Source organism: Stegastes partitus, unplaced genomic scaffold (genome assembly GCF_000690725.1).
Source record: "Stegastes partitus isolate 25-593 unplaced genomic scaffold, Stegastes_partitus-1.0.2 Scaffold39, whole genome shotgun sequence".
In the NCBI taxonomy this organism is placed as follows: domain Eukaryota; kingdom Metazoa; phylum Chordata; class Actinopteri; family Pomacentridae; genus Stegastes; species Stegastes partitus.
This window is the reverse complement of record NW_007577770.1, coordinates 53,848-74,683: the sequence shown is the minus strand read 5'-3', so window position 1 is coordinate 74,683 and position 20,836 is coordinate 53,848. Positions and strand designations below refer to the sequence as shown.

Genomic DNA, 20,836 nt, shown 5'->3' with positions numbered 1-20,836 from the left:
TCACCTAATTCATGCACACTTCACAAACAGCAATCTTTGTCACAATAGATGAAACAGCTCTTGTCTTCAGATAGGGTGCACAGATTTGCAGCATAAACGTTACGCTTTTCTCAAATCAACTAGAAATACCAGCCCACGACTGTTTTCTAGCCACAGCATGAGGTCTCATCCAAAGCCCTATGGCGTCAGTCCCTCTCCCTCTTTCCTTTAGGCACCAGAGTTAAATTAACACATCACAGGCTCCCATTGTATAGCACCAAGGTTTCTCCTGAATGGCCTTTGGGGTGAGCACACTGCTGCTACAAATGAGCCCGAATGAGGGCAGAAGCTATAATCAGTCCACTGGGAAATACCTGACTGCTCTATTAGCCACAACATCTCCCCGAGAACCATATGTGGTTCATATACATTAAAGAACTTTTCATCTCCTGCTGTGTCTCAAGGGAGGCTGCACAAAGCTGAGCATATACAGTAGCATCCAATTAATACAGTACGTGTCATGTGATGTGTGCATGTGTGTGTTTTATCTGAACGTGTCTTCATTCGTTTAATACAGAACTGTAAAAGGATAAATAGTGTTCTCCCATGTCCATTCATGTCTTTACGGTTTTGTTCTCTGTATGAGGAAGTCATACTAATGAGAGTAATAACAAGAGAGTGGGAGTGATTACGAGCCCCTTTGAGGCTCCTTTGATACTTGGGACAGCAGCCATTTCAGAGAGGAGATAAAGGGAGAAGTGGCAAGCTTTGATTGATTTGATCTGGTACAAGCTCACACGCACGCATTTGCTCCTAACACGTGCATACACCACTGACAAATGTAACATGGCACATGCGAAGATACAACCACTCCGTTGAGCTTGGACCAGCATGTAAGGATTCAGCTGCAGGGATCAAAAAGGACACTGACAGTTCTGCCAAACATGGCTTCAGATCTGTACATACTGGTTCCAGGCCACACCTTAAGAGGAGGCAACCTATTATCACTGATTACCTGAAATGTCCATCACCACTGGATTCTTTTAAATTACCGAGCCAACAAATAAAAAATAAAAAAGGGTCATGTGTAGGGCAAGGAAATCTCTTTGAGGTTGTAATGTTCACACTACGCACACGGTCATAAAAAAAAAAGATTGCGTTTGATTTAGTGTGGGTGATCTCTTCAGCACACGTCTTTCGAATGTATGGAAATAGCCTGGGTTTGAACTACACTTATACTTGCCGTTAATCTGGCTTTTACAGGTGACGGTTTGAAGTTCACGTTCGACATTTCTTTGCCTGGGAAGAAAACATCCCGAAAGAGCCCCAACCCTAGAAAAGTGAGTGGAAATAAAGAAACATTTCACTTGTTTTTCATTTTATTTATTAATTTCCCCTCATTCTGGCAGCTTTTCTCGTCCAACTCTTCCCGTTTGGTCCAATAAGTTGTTCAGTATTTTAACAGTTTGTTTAAATTCAAATGGAAGAGTCAGTGCTGTCCATCTGTGGCGTGTTCAGATAGAGGTGATCCACGACTACCAGGAGAGCCGGAGCTGTGTGTCGTACAGTCTGGATGGAGACGACAGCCCAGATCTGTTGAAGCGGTGAGGCAACCGTCCATCCATCTGTCTGTCTGTCCTCAGTGCTGCTCTTGATGCTGTTTACTTTGCGATTCTCTTTGTTCGGCACTAATGATGCCCTCTGGCTCTCTCGTCTTTCTTTCTACTTCTGTCTGTGTGTATTCGTTTGGCGTCACAGTCATGTGATGAGGGAACTCATAGAGACTGAAAGAATCTACGTGGAAGAGCTGCTGTCAGTGCTGCTGGTAAGAAAACACACATCACAAAAAGAATTCTAAAACGCTCATGTTTTAATCATATGTTTGTTGCCAACACCTTCTTGGTAGATTACTCCTGGTAATACATATTTTATTCTATTTGCAAGAATCATCCTTTATTGTTTTGCTGTAAAAATACAGGGCTACAGGGCTGAAATGGACAACCCAGCCCTGTCAGGGCTTTTGCCACCAATACTTCGCAGTAAGAGAGACATTCTCTTTGGAAACATGCCTGAGATCTACAATTTTCACAGCAGGCAAGTGATGAGTGACTCACATAACATGTAGGCCTGTTCAAACATACAGAAATGGATGGTGATGGTTGTTATGTATAGTGACCAGTCAATGTATAGCTTGTTAGATTTAAAGGTTTTTATTGTGTTTTGTGGTTGGTTTGAACTTGAAAGTGTAAAATAAAATCTGTTAAGATATAAAGACGTTTACTTTGCCATTCTCAAGCCCCCCTGCAACTAAATAGCCTCCCAGCTTTACAAGCAAGTAAGAATTTTACTTTAAAAAAAAAAAACAAAAAAAAAAAACAGTAGTTGTCAAGCTTAAACTTTAAAAAAAAAAAAAAATTCATTCCCTCAGTGCTTCCAGGTACTGAAAACGCAGTTGCCTCATAGTTCACCAGGTTTGTTTATTTTCTAGAATACAAGAGTCTTTATGCACTCCCAGAAGAAGTGATACAAAGGTCTGGTCTCACACACTCAATCATGTATATGCCAGCTGCAGTGCTGTCAACTGTTAACCAATTGCAGACACAGAGAGTCTTCTTCCTGAAGTGGGCGTGGTCAGCAGCAGCTTCGCTTTATTTAAAGCTACAGACACTGACACAGCCCTCTTAGTACAGTGCTACAACCAGGGGTTATATAGTCATAGTAAAATTAAATGTCTTTACTATATTTGGAGCTGAAAATTTAAAGACACATTCTCAGACTTTTACTAATTTGTTGAAAAGCTTCACAATATGGGACCTTAAGTGTAGCACACTGTCAAACCGCTGTGTGGCATTTGAGATTAAAATGACAAAAATCATTGTTTTAAAGACTTGTAAGGGCGTTCTTTCTTTTTTTAATTTAAATGTATTTATTTTTTGAAAATAAAATAGATCAACCAGGCTAAAGAGCAACAGACAGGGCTATCATAGGTCAAGTAAAATGCTTGTTTTCATGTAAAAGACAGGAGAGGTCAGCAAGTGTTCTATACCTGTGATATTTCTTTAAACTGACCTGTGATATTTCTTTAAATCTTGTATGACAGAACAGAAAATCAAACACAACAAAGCAAAGTTTAACAAACTAAATAAATAATGACACAGAAATCATTTAAGTTTTAAATAAGATTCAAACATTTCAAGTTTTTTAGTGACAGGTCTCAACCAAAGTCAAATGCTCTGATTGTTGGTGACTCAGTCCATGTTTTGGGAGGCTTTTTTTTTCTTTCTTTCTTTTTAAACTTGTTGCAATGACTATTCATAATGAGTATCTGTCACATTTTTAAGGCTCAGTTGGCACAGTTCCAAAATAAATAACTAAAATAAATGTATTTTCCTGGAATAGCTGTGTTACCATGTGTAACCAGCAAAAAGAAATTTGGGACTCCCCAAAATATAAAAATCAGCAGGTATATGATCATTTTATCACTCTTTCTTTTTATGAGCTGTTGAAAGGTATTCAAACTGTTATTGTATGTTAAACAGTTTGAATACAGTTTTGCTCTCACGTTTGGTACTTTGTTCATATGTACTGTAATCAAGGTTGGTTAGGTTTTTATGTTTGTTTGTTTTTTTGGCTATAATGATGATGAGACCTATAAGCATTTGTGGCTGTTATTTAATTGAACTACAGCCACTTGCAACCAACTGAATTGTTTCATTTAACCCATAAATGCTGATAATTCCAGTCATATCATGAGCAAACCACTAGTTTGTGTTGCTCCTCTCCTGCTAAGGTCCACATCTACTTCTAAATAAGTGATTCTAGTTAGAAACAAGTCAGATCTGAGAGAGATTAATTAGTCACTAGAGAGGTGTCTGTAGAGTGATCTTGTGTATACACAGTAGTAGTTATTGCCTCAAGGCTGATGTGTGGGAGAGTGCATGTTAAGATATTTGTTTCAGTCAGTCTTTTTTTTATTTTTTTGGCTTATGAGATCTAATTCTTGGCCTCTGACCTTTTTGGGTATCCAGGGTTTTCCTCCAGGACCTGGAAGGCTGCCTAGAGGCTCCTGAGGGTGTGGGAGCCTGTTTTCTGGAGCGTGTAAGATGATTAATGTGTAGCTTATTTATATTGAATGAATCATTGGTTTATGTCCATATTTTTAGAACAGATTTGTCTTCACTGTCTCCCCAGAAAGAAAGTTTCCAAATGTATGAATGCTACTGTCAGAACAAGCTGCGCTCTGATGCACTGTGGAGACAATTCTCTGACTGTGGATTCTTTCAGGTCAGCTTTGTCTTAATTTCAGATGCCATAAACAATTTTGTATGATTCTTAATTTCACTGTGTCATATATGATTGCTTTAAATATTTTAACTACTGAAAATATTACATACTTGTTCCATACAAATACAAACAGGTACCTCTAGAGTTCTGAATTGATCATCAAGTAATTACAGCCTAGAATCGAAAAATCTCGTCGTTATTATTCATTGTGGTTTAATTTTGCTTTCTCACGAAGGAGTGTCAGAAAAAGCTGGAGCACAAACTGGGCCTTGACTCTTACCTGTTAAAACCCGTCCAACGCCTCACCAAATATCAGCTGCTGCTCAAGGTTAGAAAGCGAAGTCATATCACACACATTCATACAAGGTCAATACCTGCTGTGTATATGCCAGGCAGCATATTTTTTGTGCGGTGTTCTGTGGAGATCAGCAGCAGCAAATGGACTTGACAAATACATCCGTATTTTGCAGACAGCAAACACAGCAAGCAATATCTATAATGTATTTCTTCTTCTCCTCATAGGTCTCTCTGTATCTTTACAACTCTCATAAAAAAATTAAACAGACAAAACAGCTGCTGATACATTAACCTCCTACCGCATAATCTGCTGACTGGGCTCATGTACATACAGATATAATTATCTCTGTGCAGATTCTCAGTCATCTAGGCCATGTTAATCCTTGGAGCTTCAGTAAAAAGCAACTGGACTTTTCTTTTAAGGTTCTTAGAGGGGTTTCAAATCTCATCCAAGAGGCTTAGGAAGTCGTAACTGATTTAGAACCAAAAAAACCTCTCAGATGAGAGGTAAGATGTCTTCAAGAATCTTAAAGAGAATTCAAGTTGCTTTTTACTGAAGTGACCACAAGTTTCTTTAAAGTCTTCGCGTCTTAGCCTCTGTATTCATCTGTGGGTTTGCATGCATTTGTGCGTGCATTTATTTGCCTAAATCTAATGCATGTATGTATTCTCAGGAGCTAATAAAATACAGCACGGATGTTGAAGGCACCTCTGAGCTGCAGGGGGCGCTAACAGCCATGCTGGACCTGCTCAAATCAGTCAACGACTCCATGCATCAGATCGCCATCACAGGATATGAGGTAAAGTACCGAAACTTTCTGAAATCCTAATTATTTTGGGATAAATGCTACAATCATAGAACATGAAGGCTTACACATCAATTCCTGCTTCCATCACATGCAGGGTGACATTTGCGAGCTGGGCCGTGTGTTGATGCAGGGCTCCTTCAGTGTGTGGATCAGCCACAAGAAAGGTCCCACACGGATGAAGGAGTTAGCTCGCTTCAAACCAATGCAGAGACACCTGTTCCTGTATGAGAGAGCTCTGCTCTTATGCAAGCGAAGGGAGGAGCATGGAGACGGCTGTGACAAGACCTCCTCATACAGCTTCAAGCACTGTCTCAAGGTTGGTCCGTGTCTTTGTTTGGCTGCATATTAAAGAAATAAAGCTGTTTTTTTGGAACATTGACCTACAAAAACATGTTAAAATGTCTTTACTATAAATACTAGAATCAAACACATGTTCTAGTGCTGATATGTAAACTTATGTGACAGGTGGTGTCACAACTGTGAGAAAATGACAGCTTGGCAGCTTCAAAGCATGTTATGAGTAATTTTTAAACGGGCTGTGATTGTCAGTTTTAATAGTTGGTGTACAAGGATGGTGAAACTAACAAATCATATCATGGCGATTATCCACCGGCTACTTTTGTGGGGAAAGGAATCTCTTTAAAATAAAATTAATAATTTTGGTGACATAAGAACATGTCGGATATTATTAATATTAATGTTATTCACTATTATTCTGACTAAAATCATTATTTGCATTCTACTATGCAAATTCTATTTATTTTCTTGCATCTAATTATTATTCAGAATGTTAAGTATAAAATATACTGCATGCACTTTGTAGTGTACACATCATACAGTAAAAAATACTTTGACTAAATGTCTGATTATGTCTCATTATCGGGGAAAGTATTTGGTATTTATAATGTGCTGTCAATAAATGAGTGTACAAGAAAATAATTTAAAAGACAGTCAATGTAGAGTTAAAAGAACACAATACTAGAGACACATGCTGAAATGGTTCTTGAAACCGTAAAATATAACAAAATATCACGCAATCTGTTCTTAGGTTTCAGAACTATGTAGGTAACTGATCTACTGAAGACACCAAGCTCATATTGGTGTCCATATATGTTATCTTTAAACATATATAAATTGGCCAGCTGATTAGAAAATCTGGCCTGAATGGCAAAGAAAATTGAACATACCCAGAATATCTTTTTATGATCCGGCTTCTGAGTCTGACAACCACAGTCATGCTAAGTGGTCACGTGAAGCTGGTTAGTAACTTGATCAATCAACCCAGGGTTTCCGAATCTAGGTATGAGCACATAAAAGGGGCAGTGTTACCATCAGATGACCGGCCAAACGTGGAGCTGCAAAGAGCTGTTTACCTTAACCAGTAAGAGGAGTTTAAATTATATCACAGGCAGAAAGCAATGCTGCTGCTGCCGTTACTGTTTATTGTGTGTATGCGTAAAGTAATAGGTCTATCAATATCACTGCCCCATCATTAAAGCATAAGCACATCTGACTATAATTACAATTCCATGTTCCAATTAATGTGCCGCTTATCTTAATGCGTCAGACAATTTTGGCCTTATTCTTTCAGCTGCAACCCTGGTAGTGTTAAACTGTCTTGTGGGCGAGTAAAGTACAAATCTAAAAACATCATTCAAACTAGTAACTGCAGTTTTACTTTAAACTTTTAGATTGTCAACAAGTACGAGGCTTTAGTGCTTTAATTAGTCTCTGTTTAAGGATTCTATGGCTATACAAAGGCCTACAGTACAATAAAAAGACTCTGAAATGTTTTTGCAGTCATCAGGAAGAAAAACTCAGAGGAGAAGGGCAACTTTTGTCCCCAGAGCTGTTCTTCTTCTCAATGCTCAACCATCTTTCACCCGCTGACTCCCTGCTGACGCCCACCCAACCCTCCACTCCCATACCCTCCACTCCCATACCCCCAATCTCAGTTACTCTGAACTGAACTATATTGAACTTCTCTCTAGCTCTTCATGGAATTGCTGGACTCTTTCACAAATGCACTGCACTGTATATGAGCAATTTAGATACGTATTTATAAAGATATTTATTATGTGGTTTTATTGTGATTTTTTCTTTCTTTCCCTCCATTTTACATTGAACTACTCAGTGTGCTTTTGAATTGCCCATATGGGTTGAATAAAGTTATTTGAATTGAATTGAAAACTAAACTAACGTACAGAAAACTGGTGTTCCCCTTGACTTAGAATCTACATCTATGCATGTTAGGGGGGAAAAAATGTTAGAAAGTCTTATGTGCATATCTTCAAAAACTAAAAGAGCCATAAAATATCGCTTCTTAAATGCACATATTAAGAAAATGCAGCGTACAAACTGTTACGATGCTGCTTTCTTACTCTGTGGAGTGCACGTTAACAAAAGAAGAAGCTCTATATAGTCAATGAGCACTGCTTTTTACAGCCGTCATTGTCAAAAAGTGGCCTTGTTTTGGCCTTTGACAGCATAATAAGTGGTGTTTTAATTCATAACGAGTGCATACAGAGGCAGTTTATGGCACTTTTGGTTCTCCATACACACTATCCGTGCACCAAGCTCCACAGGAACGAATAGTATTGCAGAGTTTTTGTATGCATTGGTCTGTTATCTCCAAGATAACCCTCTCTGAAGTAGGATAAGTTAAGCAGGATAGGTTACCGTGGTGATGTGAGAAGTAAATCACCACTGTAGCCTTTAAACCCAGAGTTGAATCTATAGCTTTCCCTGTAACCCCAAATTCTGTTTCATAGTCCAGGCCTGTGTTGCATTCCTCTATCACTTCTTTTTTCATGTGTGTTGGAGGGTGTCACAGCTGGTGTCACACCAACGACTGCAGCTCTTGATTTATTATTGAGAATGTGGGAAGGAAGCAGTTGCACGGCGGAGGTGTGTGTGTGTGCATGTGTGTGCGAGTGCAAATGTTTGTGTTGTGACAGGACAGATGTGTTACATGATGTAACTCTGATGTACAATGTGCTGTTTGCGCTGCTCTTCCTAACGCTGTGTGTGTATGTGTCGCTGTAAACAGTGTATGTCTCTTGGCAGATGACTGCTGTGGGGATCACAGAGAACGTCAAGGGAGATGTGAAGAAGTTTGAGATCTGGTACAGTGGCAGGGAGGAAGTGTATGTGGTTCAGGTGAGGAGTCTAAAAAAACCCAAAGTTTAATGCAAGCATTTTCAGAGCCAAGTAAGAATAAGTTGCCGGTGGTTTAGTCCTTTCTTACTCTGACTGTGAAGCTTAATCAGAAACGGCTTTGATATTAGGCTAATGATCATTAAGTAAAAATGGGGCTTCATATTCTTAATCATAAAAGTATTTGCACTGTAGGAAATAGTGATCAATATTTGTAACAACTTTGTGACCTTTAGTAGACAAATGGTTAATCATATGAACTATAAGGAGATGCCTTATAGAAGAAATGGTGAGATTGTAGCTGGACAGAAATATACATGCAGAACCTGTAATGTTTCTGTTGTCTCTCAGGCTCCTACAGTGGAGGTGAAGATGGCCTGGCTCAATGAGCTCCGAAGAATTCTAACCAACCAGCAAAAGCTGCTTCGAGGTCTGTGAGCTACTTAAGTTATACGAGCAAATATTCTGAGCACAAAGGTCAGCGCTTTAAACCGATTCTCTCAGCCTCCAGGGAGCATGAGATGTGGTTAAAGGCTCCATGGCCAATAAGTGAGCTTTTGTGCGTCCAGTTTCCTAACCAGTTGCTGCTCCCAGTACGAAGGAATGAACATACAACTGGATCCTGTTTAGAAACTGAACTGTCTTTATGTCATCTCACATTACCTTGCCCCTCTTCTTCTCAACACAGATGAAGCATATCAACATGGCCAAATGGTCGAACACATGCAGCTCTCTCCGCCGCTCCCTGAGAGGTCAGTGCCACTGGTTGATTACAGACACAGTCACAGTGTGTTAAGCGCATGACTGTAGACACACAAACGTACAAACACACACAAATATGAAAAACACACAGTGCTACTACATGTGCAAAAAGCTTGAGTGAATGTGACTGTCATTCCACGTTGCCCTAGTACAAGGCTTCTGTGTGTAGCGGTGTGTGACGACGGGCCCAGGCCCCCCACTCTGTTCACTGCTGTCTAGTTGCCTTTCCCCACTCCTGCCATCCCCTACCTGCAGGGGCATGCGGCCGTCCAGAGGGGTTCCCAGGGGCTGTCTGCCGGGGCTGGACTTTGTCTCGCTGTCGGCTGACGTGTTTCTCTGCCTGCGGTCCCGGAGCCCCCGTCCCCGAAGCCCCCGGCAACGGCCCCGGCCGCGCCCCCGCCACTGCCCCCAGCGCCACTGACCTGCCGTAACGCTCAGTGGTAAACTCAGCCTGGCCCAGCCTGGCTCGCCTCACCCTGGCATGACCCACCTGGCCCATCCTGGGGAAACCAAACCCCCTCCAGGCTGCTGTGTTTGCATACTGATCGTCAGCTGCACCCCCTTTTTACAGCCTCCATTGTGGTTCATAACTGATCCCCGCGCTGCCTTGCTGCGTTGAGAGGCCAGTGTCTCAGCAGCTCCTCCATGGCTTCCTAACATGGTATCAAAAAAAACAACCGCTCTTATTTCTGCATCTCAGATTTGCTATTTTGCATGTAATGCAAAGGGCAAACAAAACAAGAGTTTGAGTTTCATTCCATGAATTTTCTTCATTTTTTTCATGACAGCTGCTTTTTAAGATGGGACTCGTTTTTTGAGATCTGATCAGGCATCTGTAAGAATTTGCTTCCCAGAAACATTCTGCCTCCACTAATGAAGTGACCAAATCTCTAAATTTGGATCTTAATAAATCGAGACCAGATCTTCCCTTGTGATGACACATGCTGAGTGGACACTGTGTCGGCAAGTTCTACTTCCCACCTTTTCCAGAGAGGCTTGCACATGGCTGCTGTGTGTTCTGTGCTGTCTGGCTGGTGCCGTGTGAGAAACAACAGGACAGAGTTGTTCTTGAAAGTGATCTGGGGCCAGCTTTTGCTATTCTCACGTCTTATTCTTGTATGAGTAAGATTCAGGAAGCTGACCTCAGATTGTATGGCTGAGGATGACATCTATCCTGAGTGTGTCTCAGCATTTGGTGACAAGTGTTGTTCTGTGTTATTTTAACAGCAAGCAGCAGAGAGCGTCAGTGAGCTCAGAGGACACTGAGTCAGGGAGGAGCAGTCCAGACCCCCAGCCACACTCTCCTAAACACCAGCACAACCGTAGGAGTGAGTCCATCTCAACCCAACTTGTTTATCTCATAATCAAGTAGATACTTAGTAACTAAATTGGAGAAAATCTTAGGAGAACTGATTCAAATCACACTTGCTTTGCACATTGTTGCACTGCTATTGCTGATATTCTTCATAAACATAAACTAATGTAGTTATTTGACTTTTCCCCCCCTCAGCAGTTCAGGTGTACTTTGACCTGAAGAACCAGGTACGTCGAGGAATTTGGGGCAAAAAGGTCCAGCTACTGAGATTAGCTTTTGATTCCACGTTCTTGTTAATTTCCCAGTAAGTGACAAAAGGGGCCATTATAATGTGGTTACTAAGTATCTACATGGTGCCTTTTAAGGTTGTAATGTTCTGAAGAATGTGTCCATCAGTGTCTTTAACAGCTCAACTCCTGTCTGTGTCTAAGGTTGGCCCGGAGCTCATCACTCGGTAGACATCTGCGAGGGTCTGGAGGAGTGGCCTGGAGGTCGGGACGGCTTCCACCCATCTGACACAGAGGACGAGGTTTTGGTGCAACTGGTGAGACCAACCGTAGTAACGTCAGTACAATACAGTACATTATAAGTTGTAATAGAGAACACTCTGCCTTTATTAACCCTCTGGAGCTCAAAACCTGCCAGCAGGTTTGAAATTAATGTTATCTTTAAAAAACAAACAAACAAACAAAAAAAAAGCTAAGATTTCACTATTTATCAGTGCCAGAAAAACAAAATAAATCTTTAGATTTTCAACTCTCTGACAGTCCTTGAAATAACCATGTGTGATGTCTGGGTTCTTCTGAAAAAAATAACCAAATCCATGCTTAAAATTGTATTTCACCGAAAACAGTTTCATTTGAAAAAAATCATGAAAAATAAACAGTTTGTAAGAACTACATTCTGTAAAAAACTTCTGTGGTTGCAATTGAGATGCCATGTTTGACTCAGCTGTAATCAAAAGTCTTGTGTCCAAAACTGAGAGATTATTTGGCTGAACTAGGCTGAACACACTGTACATTCATTCTTCACACAGAGCAAATAGGAGAGAGGTGCATGTACAAAATAAAATCTAAAATATCTATAGTATGTAGAGCCGTAACATCTCTGGGTACTTGCAAAGATTTTGTACATGTTGAATCCATATTATTTTCTTACTATCTTTTTTCATTTATGGCATGTAAACTTAGTTATACTAGACAGAAGATATTATTGAGTTTCTCTACTTCTAACAGTGGTTTTGCTGTTTGCAAACATGATTCCACAGTGAGTGAAAAATGTGACAGGAACAAACGTGATGATTAATAACTATCATACATTAGCACTATGCTTTTATTCTGCAATGACAACAGACAATTAAACAACGAAAGACCACACAGATATCACTAATAATCTAACCATACACTAAATAAGACGTCACATTTGATCCCATCAGATTTTTTTCCCCCCCAAAAAATAAAGAAGTGATTCTGTTTCTTTACACTCAGATTGTTGTTATTAGTATTTATGTTACTATATAATGCTGTACAAGTCTTCCAACAAAGTGTCAGTTTTCCCTCTTTTGCGCCCTATTAGGCGTTATACACTCTAAGCCCCCGAGTACTGTATATTTCTGAGGTGATGTGTTCATATAAACCTGCACACGTTTGCATTACAGTATCTTTACATCAGAACTATAACTGGAAGTCTATCTCTTTCAATAAAATTATCCAATCAAACTGGCATTTATAGCCTTTTAGTTTTCCAAATATTTATTTATTTATTTATTTTAAAGTATTTTTTTATTGGCTGACCTCAGATTTAAATCTATTTTGTAGCCATTGTGCCTGTTGACATTGTTCCCGTCTGATATCTTGTGCTTAACAGTATGTTCTCATGGCACACTTTGCAACTTCAGCTTGCAAAAGTGCTCTATAAAGAAGTCCACCATATAAATTCAGCTCTACTTACTTTGTGCCTGACAATTTTCCTTCTGTGTCAGTCTCCAGGCAGATATAGGGCTTTAGCTGACTGTCTCCAAAATGGACCAGACAGCATCACCATTAAATGTGGAGACGTCATCCAACTACAATGTGAAGACAACAGGGGGCGCTGGTGAGTTTTCAGCCACACATGAAGTTCAGTAAACCCTTCTGTCAAGTGATCAGGCAAACTATTCACATTAGAAGGACAACAGTGTCTGGAAAAAGTAGCTCTATGAAGGTGCTTAAAACACAGCTAAACCTGGTTGCAATGTTTATGTATCTAGTTTCTCCCCTTCTCTCCTTATTTTCCTTCCCCCATGTCAACACTCTCTCCATCCCTGTGGAAAGGCTGGTGAAAAATCTGAGCCGGCGACAGGAGGGCTTCATAGCAGCTGCCAGCCTGAAGCTGATTATAGGAGACAGCAGCCGAGAACACTCCTCCAGACTAGGGGGTAAAGAAAAGACATGGACTTCCGTGACAGTGTAATGTTGAGTCATACGTCTTTCTAAACTTTGATTTTCTTCCTCTAAAGTCTGTGTGTTTTCTTGTAGACCCGGGGAACCTGAAGGCGAGAAAGCTCAGCTCCCCGTAGAGAAGAAAGCACAGAATGTGAATTTAATATGTACCTGTGGATGATGAACAGACAGAAAGCAAAGACTGAGTCATAGCTGTCTCATAACTGATGCACTATCAGCCACTCTCTCTTCACCTCCCAGTGTCTGTCTGCTTTTGTCGGCACAGTTCAGTCATTAAGGAGAAAAATGTGGGAATCAACAGACCTGATTTTTCTCCTGGTGGCTCTGACTGATGATCCCCTGACGTCGAGTTTCCTGATAGTGAAAATGTGCAGAGGCACCAGCACAAATGCACAAGAGATGTAATAGCCCCCGTTTGGACAATCAATGGCCTGGTACAGCTGGATCCTGTTTGGTCTTCCTCTTTTCTGATCAGTGAATAATATCTTGTCCCTCTGGCTCTCCACCTGCAACGCATGCAGTCAAGACGTGAGTTTGCAGTGGGTCACTTCACAACCTGTGGACTCTTCATTCCAGCTCATACTTGAGGTTACGGTGTCACTGAGTGCTTGAGTGTTTGTTTGTCTGGTGCTGGACGGATGCTAATCCAGGATTTGCCTGAAACATTTCTTAAAACGGAGATTGTTGTACATAAAGGGTATAATTTTTAACATTTACTTGTACCTCAGTGTCTCACCTTCTGTGTTAGTTAGTTGACATTTTTCCATCGAACTACTACATTGTATTTTTCTTATATCTCGTTCTTTCGGCACCACTCTTCTGTACAGTCTGGGAGTTAAAATGCCAAAATGTGCCATGCCATAATGCCTTTTTTATTCCTGCTCTTTTGGAGTCTCTTGTATGTACTGTTTGCAAAATCAAATACCCAGTTCTTGCTTTAAACTGACCTCACAAATGTTCAACAGGCACTTTACAAGGGTGGAAGGACAATAGAAGGTAAAATCCACCTATTGTCTACTGAATGTGTTCTTTGCTTGCTGCTTTACCTCACTTACTGTGTACTTCCCCTGATTCTAGCTGTTGTTTCCTTTGTTTATCTTGAATGTATGATGTATTAGGAAGGCAGGGGGAGACACAGCCCCCCCTCCTGCGTGCAGGCAGCGGTTGACATGTCAGCGATGGTAATGTAAGACACAGACGGACATGATGAAGATTGATGGCAACGTATTCCTCTGTGTGTGCCGTAGACAAATGGGAGGCGTGTGCCACCGAGCGCAAAATACTGTCATTTTTCTTCAGGATCTTTTGGGAGCCGCCTGTCAGTCAATCACAGGAAAGTGAGGGAGAGAAAGATGATGCGGTGTGTACGCCTTCATCGCTGAGGCAGATTGTTTCCTCCTCAGCATTACAGCTCAGTTAATCTCGGGCTCCCCATTAAAAGGGATCATACAGCCAACATGAAATATACCCTCTGTGTCGAACACTTAATTAAATATTGATTGCAGGCTTATATGAATTTACCACATCAAATTGAGGCCCCGGTCTGAAGGCTGCCTTTGATACGCTGCGTTTGATATGGAAATGAGTCAAGAAAGCAGCAGGGACCGCTGCACACTACGTATTTCCTATGTTGTTAATTTATTTATTTTGCTGTCATGTTGTTCCTTCATATTGTGAGGTATCTGTGTAGTCCCAAATGAAATTATGTCTCCATATATTTACAGGAGCTATGCTTGACTCTGCTACAGCAACCCCCTTTATTTTTCCTTTTGGCCTATACGACACAATCACATGGTTTCTTTGTCACTTCAATCCAAAATGCTGCAGAATTTGCACAGATTTTCCAGGTTGGAAAACAAAACAAAAAAAAAAACTGCTTGAAATATGATGTATCCCAATGAGCCAAGTAGCCTAAGCTTGTTGCTGAACTTTTCTTTTCATGAAAATGCATGGCAACTGCACACAGAGCAGTCACTGCTCGACACTCGCTTTTATTTATTTATTTTTTTTGTACAACTTTGGTTAAGTTTGTTAAAAACAATCCAATGAAAATAAGGTATTTATTGCAATAATTGTTTTTTTTGTTTTGTTTTGTTTTTTGTTAAATAATGGAAATAACTGTTGTTTTCACATGGTGATGTGTTTGGCTGAAAACTAAGGCTAATCTTTTTCACACACTCTGATTTAATCAATTATTTCTGCGCTGTCGTTTCACTGGAAGTTGGCTTATGTAATAAACTTATGCAGACTCTTCTCTTCTTGAGAGCTTTTGGTCATATATAATTTGAAGCCTGGGTTTTCAGAGGTCGTCTTTGATTCCTTGACATTAAATAGCACTAGTTGAGAAAGATTTCCTCAGCAGCAGATGGAAGCGATGTGTTTTAAGAAACTGTACACAGTCAGTGCATTGAATTCGGTGTTTTTGTACTTTTTATTCAACATAGTATAAAAGAACATACTAAATCATGAAAGTATCTTTGAAATTTTATACACATATTCATATATAAAAATTTTGCCATGTATTCTTTATGACGTATTTTGCTTTTGTGGGTAATTTGTATTTTGGAATTGATTCAATCAATGTTAATTACACAGGTTCTGGGTTTTTTTGGACATCTTCTTTAAAGCAAAAAGTAGAAGCCCTACTGCTCAGGTTTGTCAGTTTCTTCAAAAAGATCATGTTAGACTTGTATGGGTCTGTTGCTTTTTGCAGATTTTAGACCTTCCAGTTGTGTGTTCAGATTCCACTGGCTTCCAATTCTTTTAGCACACAAGTAAAAATAGCTTGCCATTTTTTTTTTAACATATACTGTATTTGACATGCAATACATCTGTATTTTCAAAATCTCTAATCTTTAAACTTAAGGGTCAGGATCTTCCAAATCAACTGCCAGCCTGTGTTTGGTTAATCCCATCACATGGTTTATCCAGCGGTAATAAAGAGACAGCCGGGTGTACACGCCATATTTCCCCTCTTTGGCACATTCCTCCCCCCAGCTCACGATGCCTGTCAGGAACCATGTGTCATGAATGCTGTTTGTGTGAGGACCTCCGCTGTCGCCCTGACAGGCGTCTTTGGCCTCGTCATAGTATCCTGCGCAGAACATGACAGAAGTGATCCTGGCGCTGCTGCTGTGTTTACACTCTGTCCGATCTGTGAAGGGAACCTCGACTTTCTGCAGGGTGCTGGCCGTGGCTCCGAGGAAGCGTGTTCGCCCCCAGCCGCTGACTGTGGCCGGGGAGGAGCCCTTCACCAAGGCCTCGGTGAAAGCCTTGGGCCCTATGCAGACGGGTCGCACTGTTGTGGAGAAGGTGATGGAGGTTTTGAGATAGATCAGGGCGATGTCGTGGTTGTACAGGCTCACAGTAGCGTTGTAGCGTGGGTGTACGTGCTGCTCCAACACGTCATAATCCTGCTCTGTGCCCTCGTTGATATGGATGTTATGCTCCCCTGTAGTCAGAGTTATCACATATTATTGATTCCCTGTTTTACTTTACAATAAAACACACAAAATGGATGCACAAGAGTAGATTGCAAAGGAATTATTGTGTGAATTCAAAGTTTAAATAGATACAAGAAACAGTCTGATACAAATAACTACACCAGGACTCCAATAGCAAGCTATTATTATCTAATAATCTGCTAATTATTTTCTAGATTAATTAAATAAGTAATTAATTAATTGGCCTAAAAAATTCAAGAAATGATGAAAAGGTCTAGTACAAACAATGACGTTAACTGAAGGAGACCAAAACCCAAAGCTGTTCAGTTTCTATCACACAAGATGAAGAAATGCAACAAATTACACAACTGGGAAACTAAAACCAGATATTTTTAGGTATCTTTTTTATTTGCTTGATTTAAATCATTTATCAGTCATCAAAGTAGCTAGTGCTCACACTCCACTTCAAACAGAGCTTTCTTATCATGTGTCTGCTGTGAATCTTACCCACTCTGATTGAGAAAGAGCCTCCTGCCTCCACCAGGCAATGAGCAGCAGTAATAATCCAGCGTTCGCTGAGAATGGAGCCCCCACAGAATAACTGACCGCTGGAGCGTGCCACTAAGGCTACCTGAATAAAAGAGGGAGAAAAGAGCTTTGAATACCTGCAGGAAATTGAACATATTACAGTTGTTCCTTTTCCCTCGTGGGCTCTCTCTAACATTCTCCCTGCTTGCATTAGACTCTTGAACCTGCACACATTACCTGCCATGGGATTTCTCCTGGAACCACCTCCTGACCACCGACGATGCGTTTAAAAGGCCGAGATGGCTGCAGAAAGAAGAACGCCGTGTCGACCTCGGTATCATTTGTGGCCTGGTAATCCTCAGCGCTCGCGGCCAGAGTCGAGGGAGGGGATGTGGTGGTGGTGGTCAGTGAAGTGTTGTTCTGTAGGCTGGAATTCCCATAGTTGAACAAAGACCTTGTAAATACTGTGCTTGCCGTTTTCAGGGCTGTTCTGCCACACGGGAATTCAACTGTTGATGTGACAAAAGAGGATTTAGAGTCATTGCTATGATATTTAGATGAAAATTCATTAAGAATACACAGATACCTTCTGCTTCACAGCTGACTCCATCCTGCATCAGCTTGTATCCTGTCGCACAGGAGCATTTCGCCCCAAAGGTTCCCATTGATTCACAGAAATGCATACAGTCTCCGTTATTAACATCACATCTTCTTGCTACAACTGAAAGAAAAACACATAATTAATTCAAAACTATCTTCTGAATAAATATGTTAAATGACATGTCATCAAGATCCAGCGCTGTGCTGTTTTGTCACCTGCACTATATGAGGACAGGATACAGGTTTTGCAGTTGTTAAAATGCTGTTCAAAGTGTAAGCGATAAAGACAAAATCAACAGTTTTTCTGAAGTTAGAAAGAGGCTTTAAGATGAGAAGGTAAATCGAGTGGGTGTCTCCAGAAATGACAGTCTTTTTTGAGGACAAAATGCTTCTCCTCACGTTTTTCTAACACTCACTGAGTTGTGGTGAAGGGACAGTTACAAAACTTTCAAATAGACTTCTGCACACTTTCTAAACTGTTGAGGTTCATTGTCCAGTACCAGACAGTGTAATAAATACATGAATATACACATAAGTTGGCAGGCTCATTAACCAATGTACCAGTTTAATGCGTATATTCATGCTACACGTATTCTGGAGACCTAAATGTATTTTACAACAGTGTGGGAGTGAATGTGAAACTTTTGGTAAGGCTCATACATTCCTATGTACCTGTCTGATGAAATAAATGTACAAAGAGTCCCTTTTTCTAATATCACAGTTACACAAAGAAAGAACCGTAACTCTGGGGGACATCCACATACTGAGAGGCTTGTATTTTCTTCTGAACATCCATGTTTTTTTGTGCAGAACTTGCTGAACTATGGAGTATGTCTACAATCACATCGACTGGAAACACATTTGGAATGGATCTCTTACTAACCGGTGTGTACAGGAGGAATAATTCTAGCAAGCACTTTTTGTTTCACTGCCCTATGGGCATGTGATTGTCATTTTAGGACGGACGTGAAAAAAAAACTTTCTTTCAAAGGTACCAACTCTGTGTTACAAAAAGTGTATTTCAGGTAAATGCTGCTCACAGAGAGGGCATTTCAACTGCTGTTTTTAGAATATCCATAAAAGAAAAACAATCTAATTTTGGAATCTAAAACCAGACAGACGCTGGATGTGAGCTACTGATTGAATTTAGCAAGAAGGAGAACAAAAAAAAAGGCATCTGGCTGTTGATCCTTTGAGACTGTGATCTGATCAGGTGTGATATCATATTCTCAGAAAATGTAGGTCGTGTAGCGAAAAAAAGCCCAACAAAAAACAATTTAGTTTGATCCCATTTTTATATCCAGCCACTGGACATTCACTTACCAATCTCACAGTTCCTGCCAGTGAATCCAGACACACATGTGCAAGTGTAGTCGCCAACTTGGTCTTTACATGACCCCTCGTTCAGACATGGGTTTGGTTTACACTGATTTCCATCTGAGGAAACGCAAACACAGTCATCTCATAACATTGTGAGATTCTTTACATAAAAGCAAGTCTGACAAAATTGCTCCAAGAAAAAGTCATTACATACCTACATATCCTGCCCAGAACTCCATCTACAATACAGAGTAATGCCACTGATAAATACAGCCAGCAAAGAAGATAATATGTGGAAAACACTACTAAAATAAACAAATACTCACAGTCTTTTCATCATTCTCAAATGTCTCTCTTGCTTCTTCCAGGTCACATACTTCCTCTATACACTCTCTTTCCAAGTTGCCCTGCAGCAGCTCCTCAAACACACCAGTGTTATAACGTTTGTGTCTCCGCAGAACGCTGTCGGCAGCCTGACCGGAGAGAAACACTGGGCCTGCAGCTGGAGCAGGGGCTGGAGTGGAGCGAAGGGACAGAATACAGTGTCTCGACAGCAAATACATAGATTAGAGGTATTCTGTTTTTATATGACTAAATAAAAAGTACTTGTCACATCTACTTACAACACCACAAGAAGTAAGTAAGACTGGGAAAGCTTTACAACTAAAATAAACCCCTCAAGCTGGACAGTCATTATTTTTACAAGCATCACAGAAAATCTCAAAATACCTCCTGAGCCCAGCTGAAAGTCCAAAAACAAAAGAAACAAAGAGACGAGTGCCATTCCAGACTTCTGTGACATCCTGACAGAAACACACTGGACCATCACTCCAAAGTACAAATGTGTGTTTGCACATGACTCACAATTAGTTGTGTTTGTTCAGAGAAAAACACATTCTAGAAAAACTAGTGTGTCAACATCAACACGCACAAAAAGGCCACTGGGGATTTCCTCTGGACTACATATATGTTTATTAGCTAATCATCAAACACTGTGGAATAAAAGAACGGAGGATTAACCAGTTAGTCAGACCGGTTAGATCAAAGTTAAAAAGATTGCAATGTTCAGTTCAAAATGGGGCTTTAAAAAAGTAAACGTCTGCCTGTTATGACTTATGCCCTGATTTCACCTCTTGTCCTAGGACAGTTCCCAGGTTGAGCCAATGTTCCCGTCTGCTAACTAGGTCAAATCAGGACCAATACTCTGCCCTGATAATTACTATATTATAATTAGGACAGGGCTGCAGGGTGGCGCAGTTGGTAGCACTGTTGCCTCCCAGCAAGAAGGTTGCCGGTTCGCGTCCCGGTGGGGGCACCGGAATGTTTTTGCGTGGAGTTTGCATGTTCTCCCCGTGCAGCGTGAGTTCTCTCCGGGTTCTCCGGCTTCCTCCCACACAGTCCAAAAACATGTTGAGGTTAATTGGTGATTCTAAATTGTCCGTAGGTGTGAATGTGAGTGTGCTTGGTTGTCTGTCTCTAAGTGTAGCCCTGTGATAGACTGGTGACCTGTCCAGGGTGTCTCCTGCCTTCACCCTAAGTCAGCTGGGATAGACTCCAGCCCCCCGTGACCCTAGTGAGGATTAAGCGGTGTATAGATAATGGATGGATGGATGATTAGGACAATTAATTGATTTTGTCATCACATTTGTTTTACTCATTTACATGTAAACCTCAGGATAGATTGATCTGGAGAAGATTTGTTGTCAATGTATGAGATTTTAAAATTATATTTAGTATGTTTTTTTTGTTTTTGTTGTTGTTTTTTAAATGCTGTATTAGAATAGCACGTACAGCAATCCACCTTTCATATTTATATTATGCATATAACAGTTCTGTTTAGTTTGTGACAGTGTTGTTTTTAAAAAATTAAACTCTTGTGTCTATGTGCTGTACAGATGTACC

At 40.6% G+C, this 20,836-nt stretch overlaps 2 protein-coding genes across 2 annotated transcripts in view; one reads left to right on the top strand and one right to left on the bottom strand.

Moving 5' to 3' along the window:
- The window catches only part of mcf2a (MCF.2 cell line derived transforming sequence a), a 26,125-nt gene extending 10,827 nt beyond the window's left edge, over nucleotides 1–15,298 (top strand). Inside the window, exons 13-30 of the mRNA XM_008304401.1 lie at nucleotides 444–471; nucleotides 1,243–1,319; nucleotides 1,498–1,583; nucleotides 1,738–1,804; nucleotides 1,958–2,073; nucleotides 4,008–4,077; nucleotides 4,171–4,263; nucleotides 4,499–4,591; nucleotides 5,235–5,360; nucleotides 5,464–5,685; nucleotides 8,436–8,528; nucleotides 8,877–8,955; nucleotides 9,214–9,277; nucleotides 10,515–10,615; nucleotides 11,034–11,146; nucleotides 12,584–12,696; nucleotides 12,915–13,018; nucleotides 13,119–15,298. Of these exons, the coding sequence (XP_008302623.1) occupies nucleotides 444–471; nucleotides 1,243–1,319; nucleotides 1,498–1,583; nucleotides 1,738–1,804; nucleotides 1,958–2,073; nucleotides 4,008–4,077; nucleotides 4,171–4,263; nucleotides 4,499–4,591; nucleotides 5,235–5,360; nucleotides 5,464–5,685; nucleotides 8,436–8,528; nucleotides 8,877–8,955; nucleotides 9,214–9,277; nucleotides 10,515–10,615; nucleotides 11,034–11,146; nucleotides 12,584–12,696; nucleotides 12,915–13,018; nucleotides 13,119–13,159 (1,686 nt within the window). The 3' untranslated portion in view covers nucleotides 13,160–15,298. The remainder of the gene's footprint in view (nucleotides 1–443; nucleotides 472–1,242; nucleotides 1,320–1,497; nucleotides 1,584–1,737; nucleotides 1,805–1,957; nucleotides 2,074–4,007; nucleotides 4,078–4,170; nucleotides 4,264–4,498; nucleotides 4,592–5,234; nucleotides 5,361–5,463; nucleotides 5,686–8,435; nucleotides 8,529–8,876; nucleotides 8,956–9,213; nucleotides 9,278–10,514; nucleotides 10,616–11,033; nucleotides 11,147–12,583; nucleotides 12,697–12,914; nucleotides 13,019–13,118) is intronic.
- A 344-nt stretch (nucleotides 15,299–15,642) lies between these two features.
- f9a (coagulation factor IXa) lies at nucleotides 15,643–19,760 on the bottom strand. Its single transcript, XM_008303553.1, has 8 exons — nucleotides 19,664–19,760; nucleotides 19,261–19,448; nucleotides 19,149–19,173; nucleotides 18,938–19,051; nucleotides 17,601–17,735; nucleotides 17,252–17,523; nucleotides 16,994–17,117; nucleotides 15,643–16,494 (listed from the first exon to the last, which is right to left on the bottom strand). The coding sequence occupies exons 1-8, from the start codon at nucleotides 19,758–19,760 to the stop codon at nucleotides 15,905–15,907; spliced, it is 1,545 nt and encodes a 514-aa protein (XP_008301775.1). The 3' UTR covers nucleotides 15,643–15,904.
- Nucleotides 19,761–20,836: the final 1,076 nt, after the last annotated feature.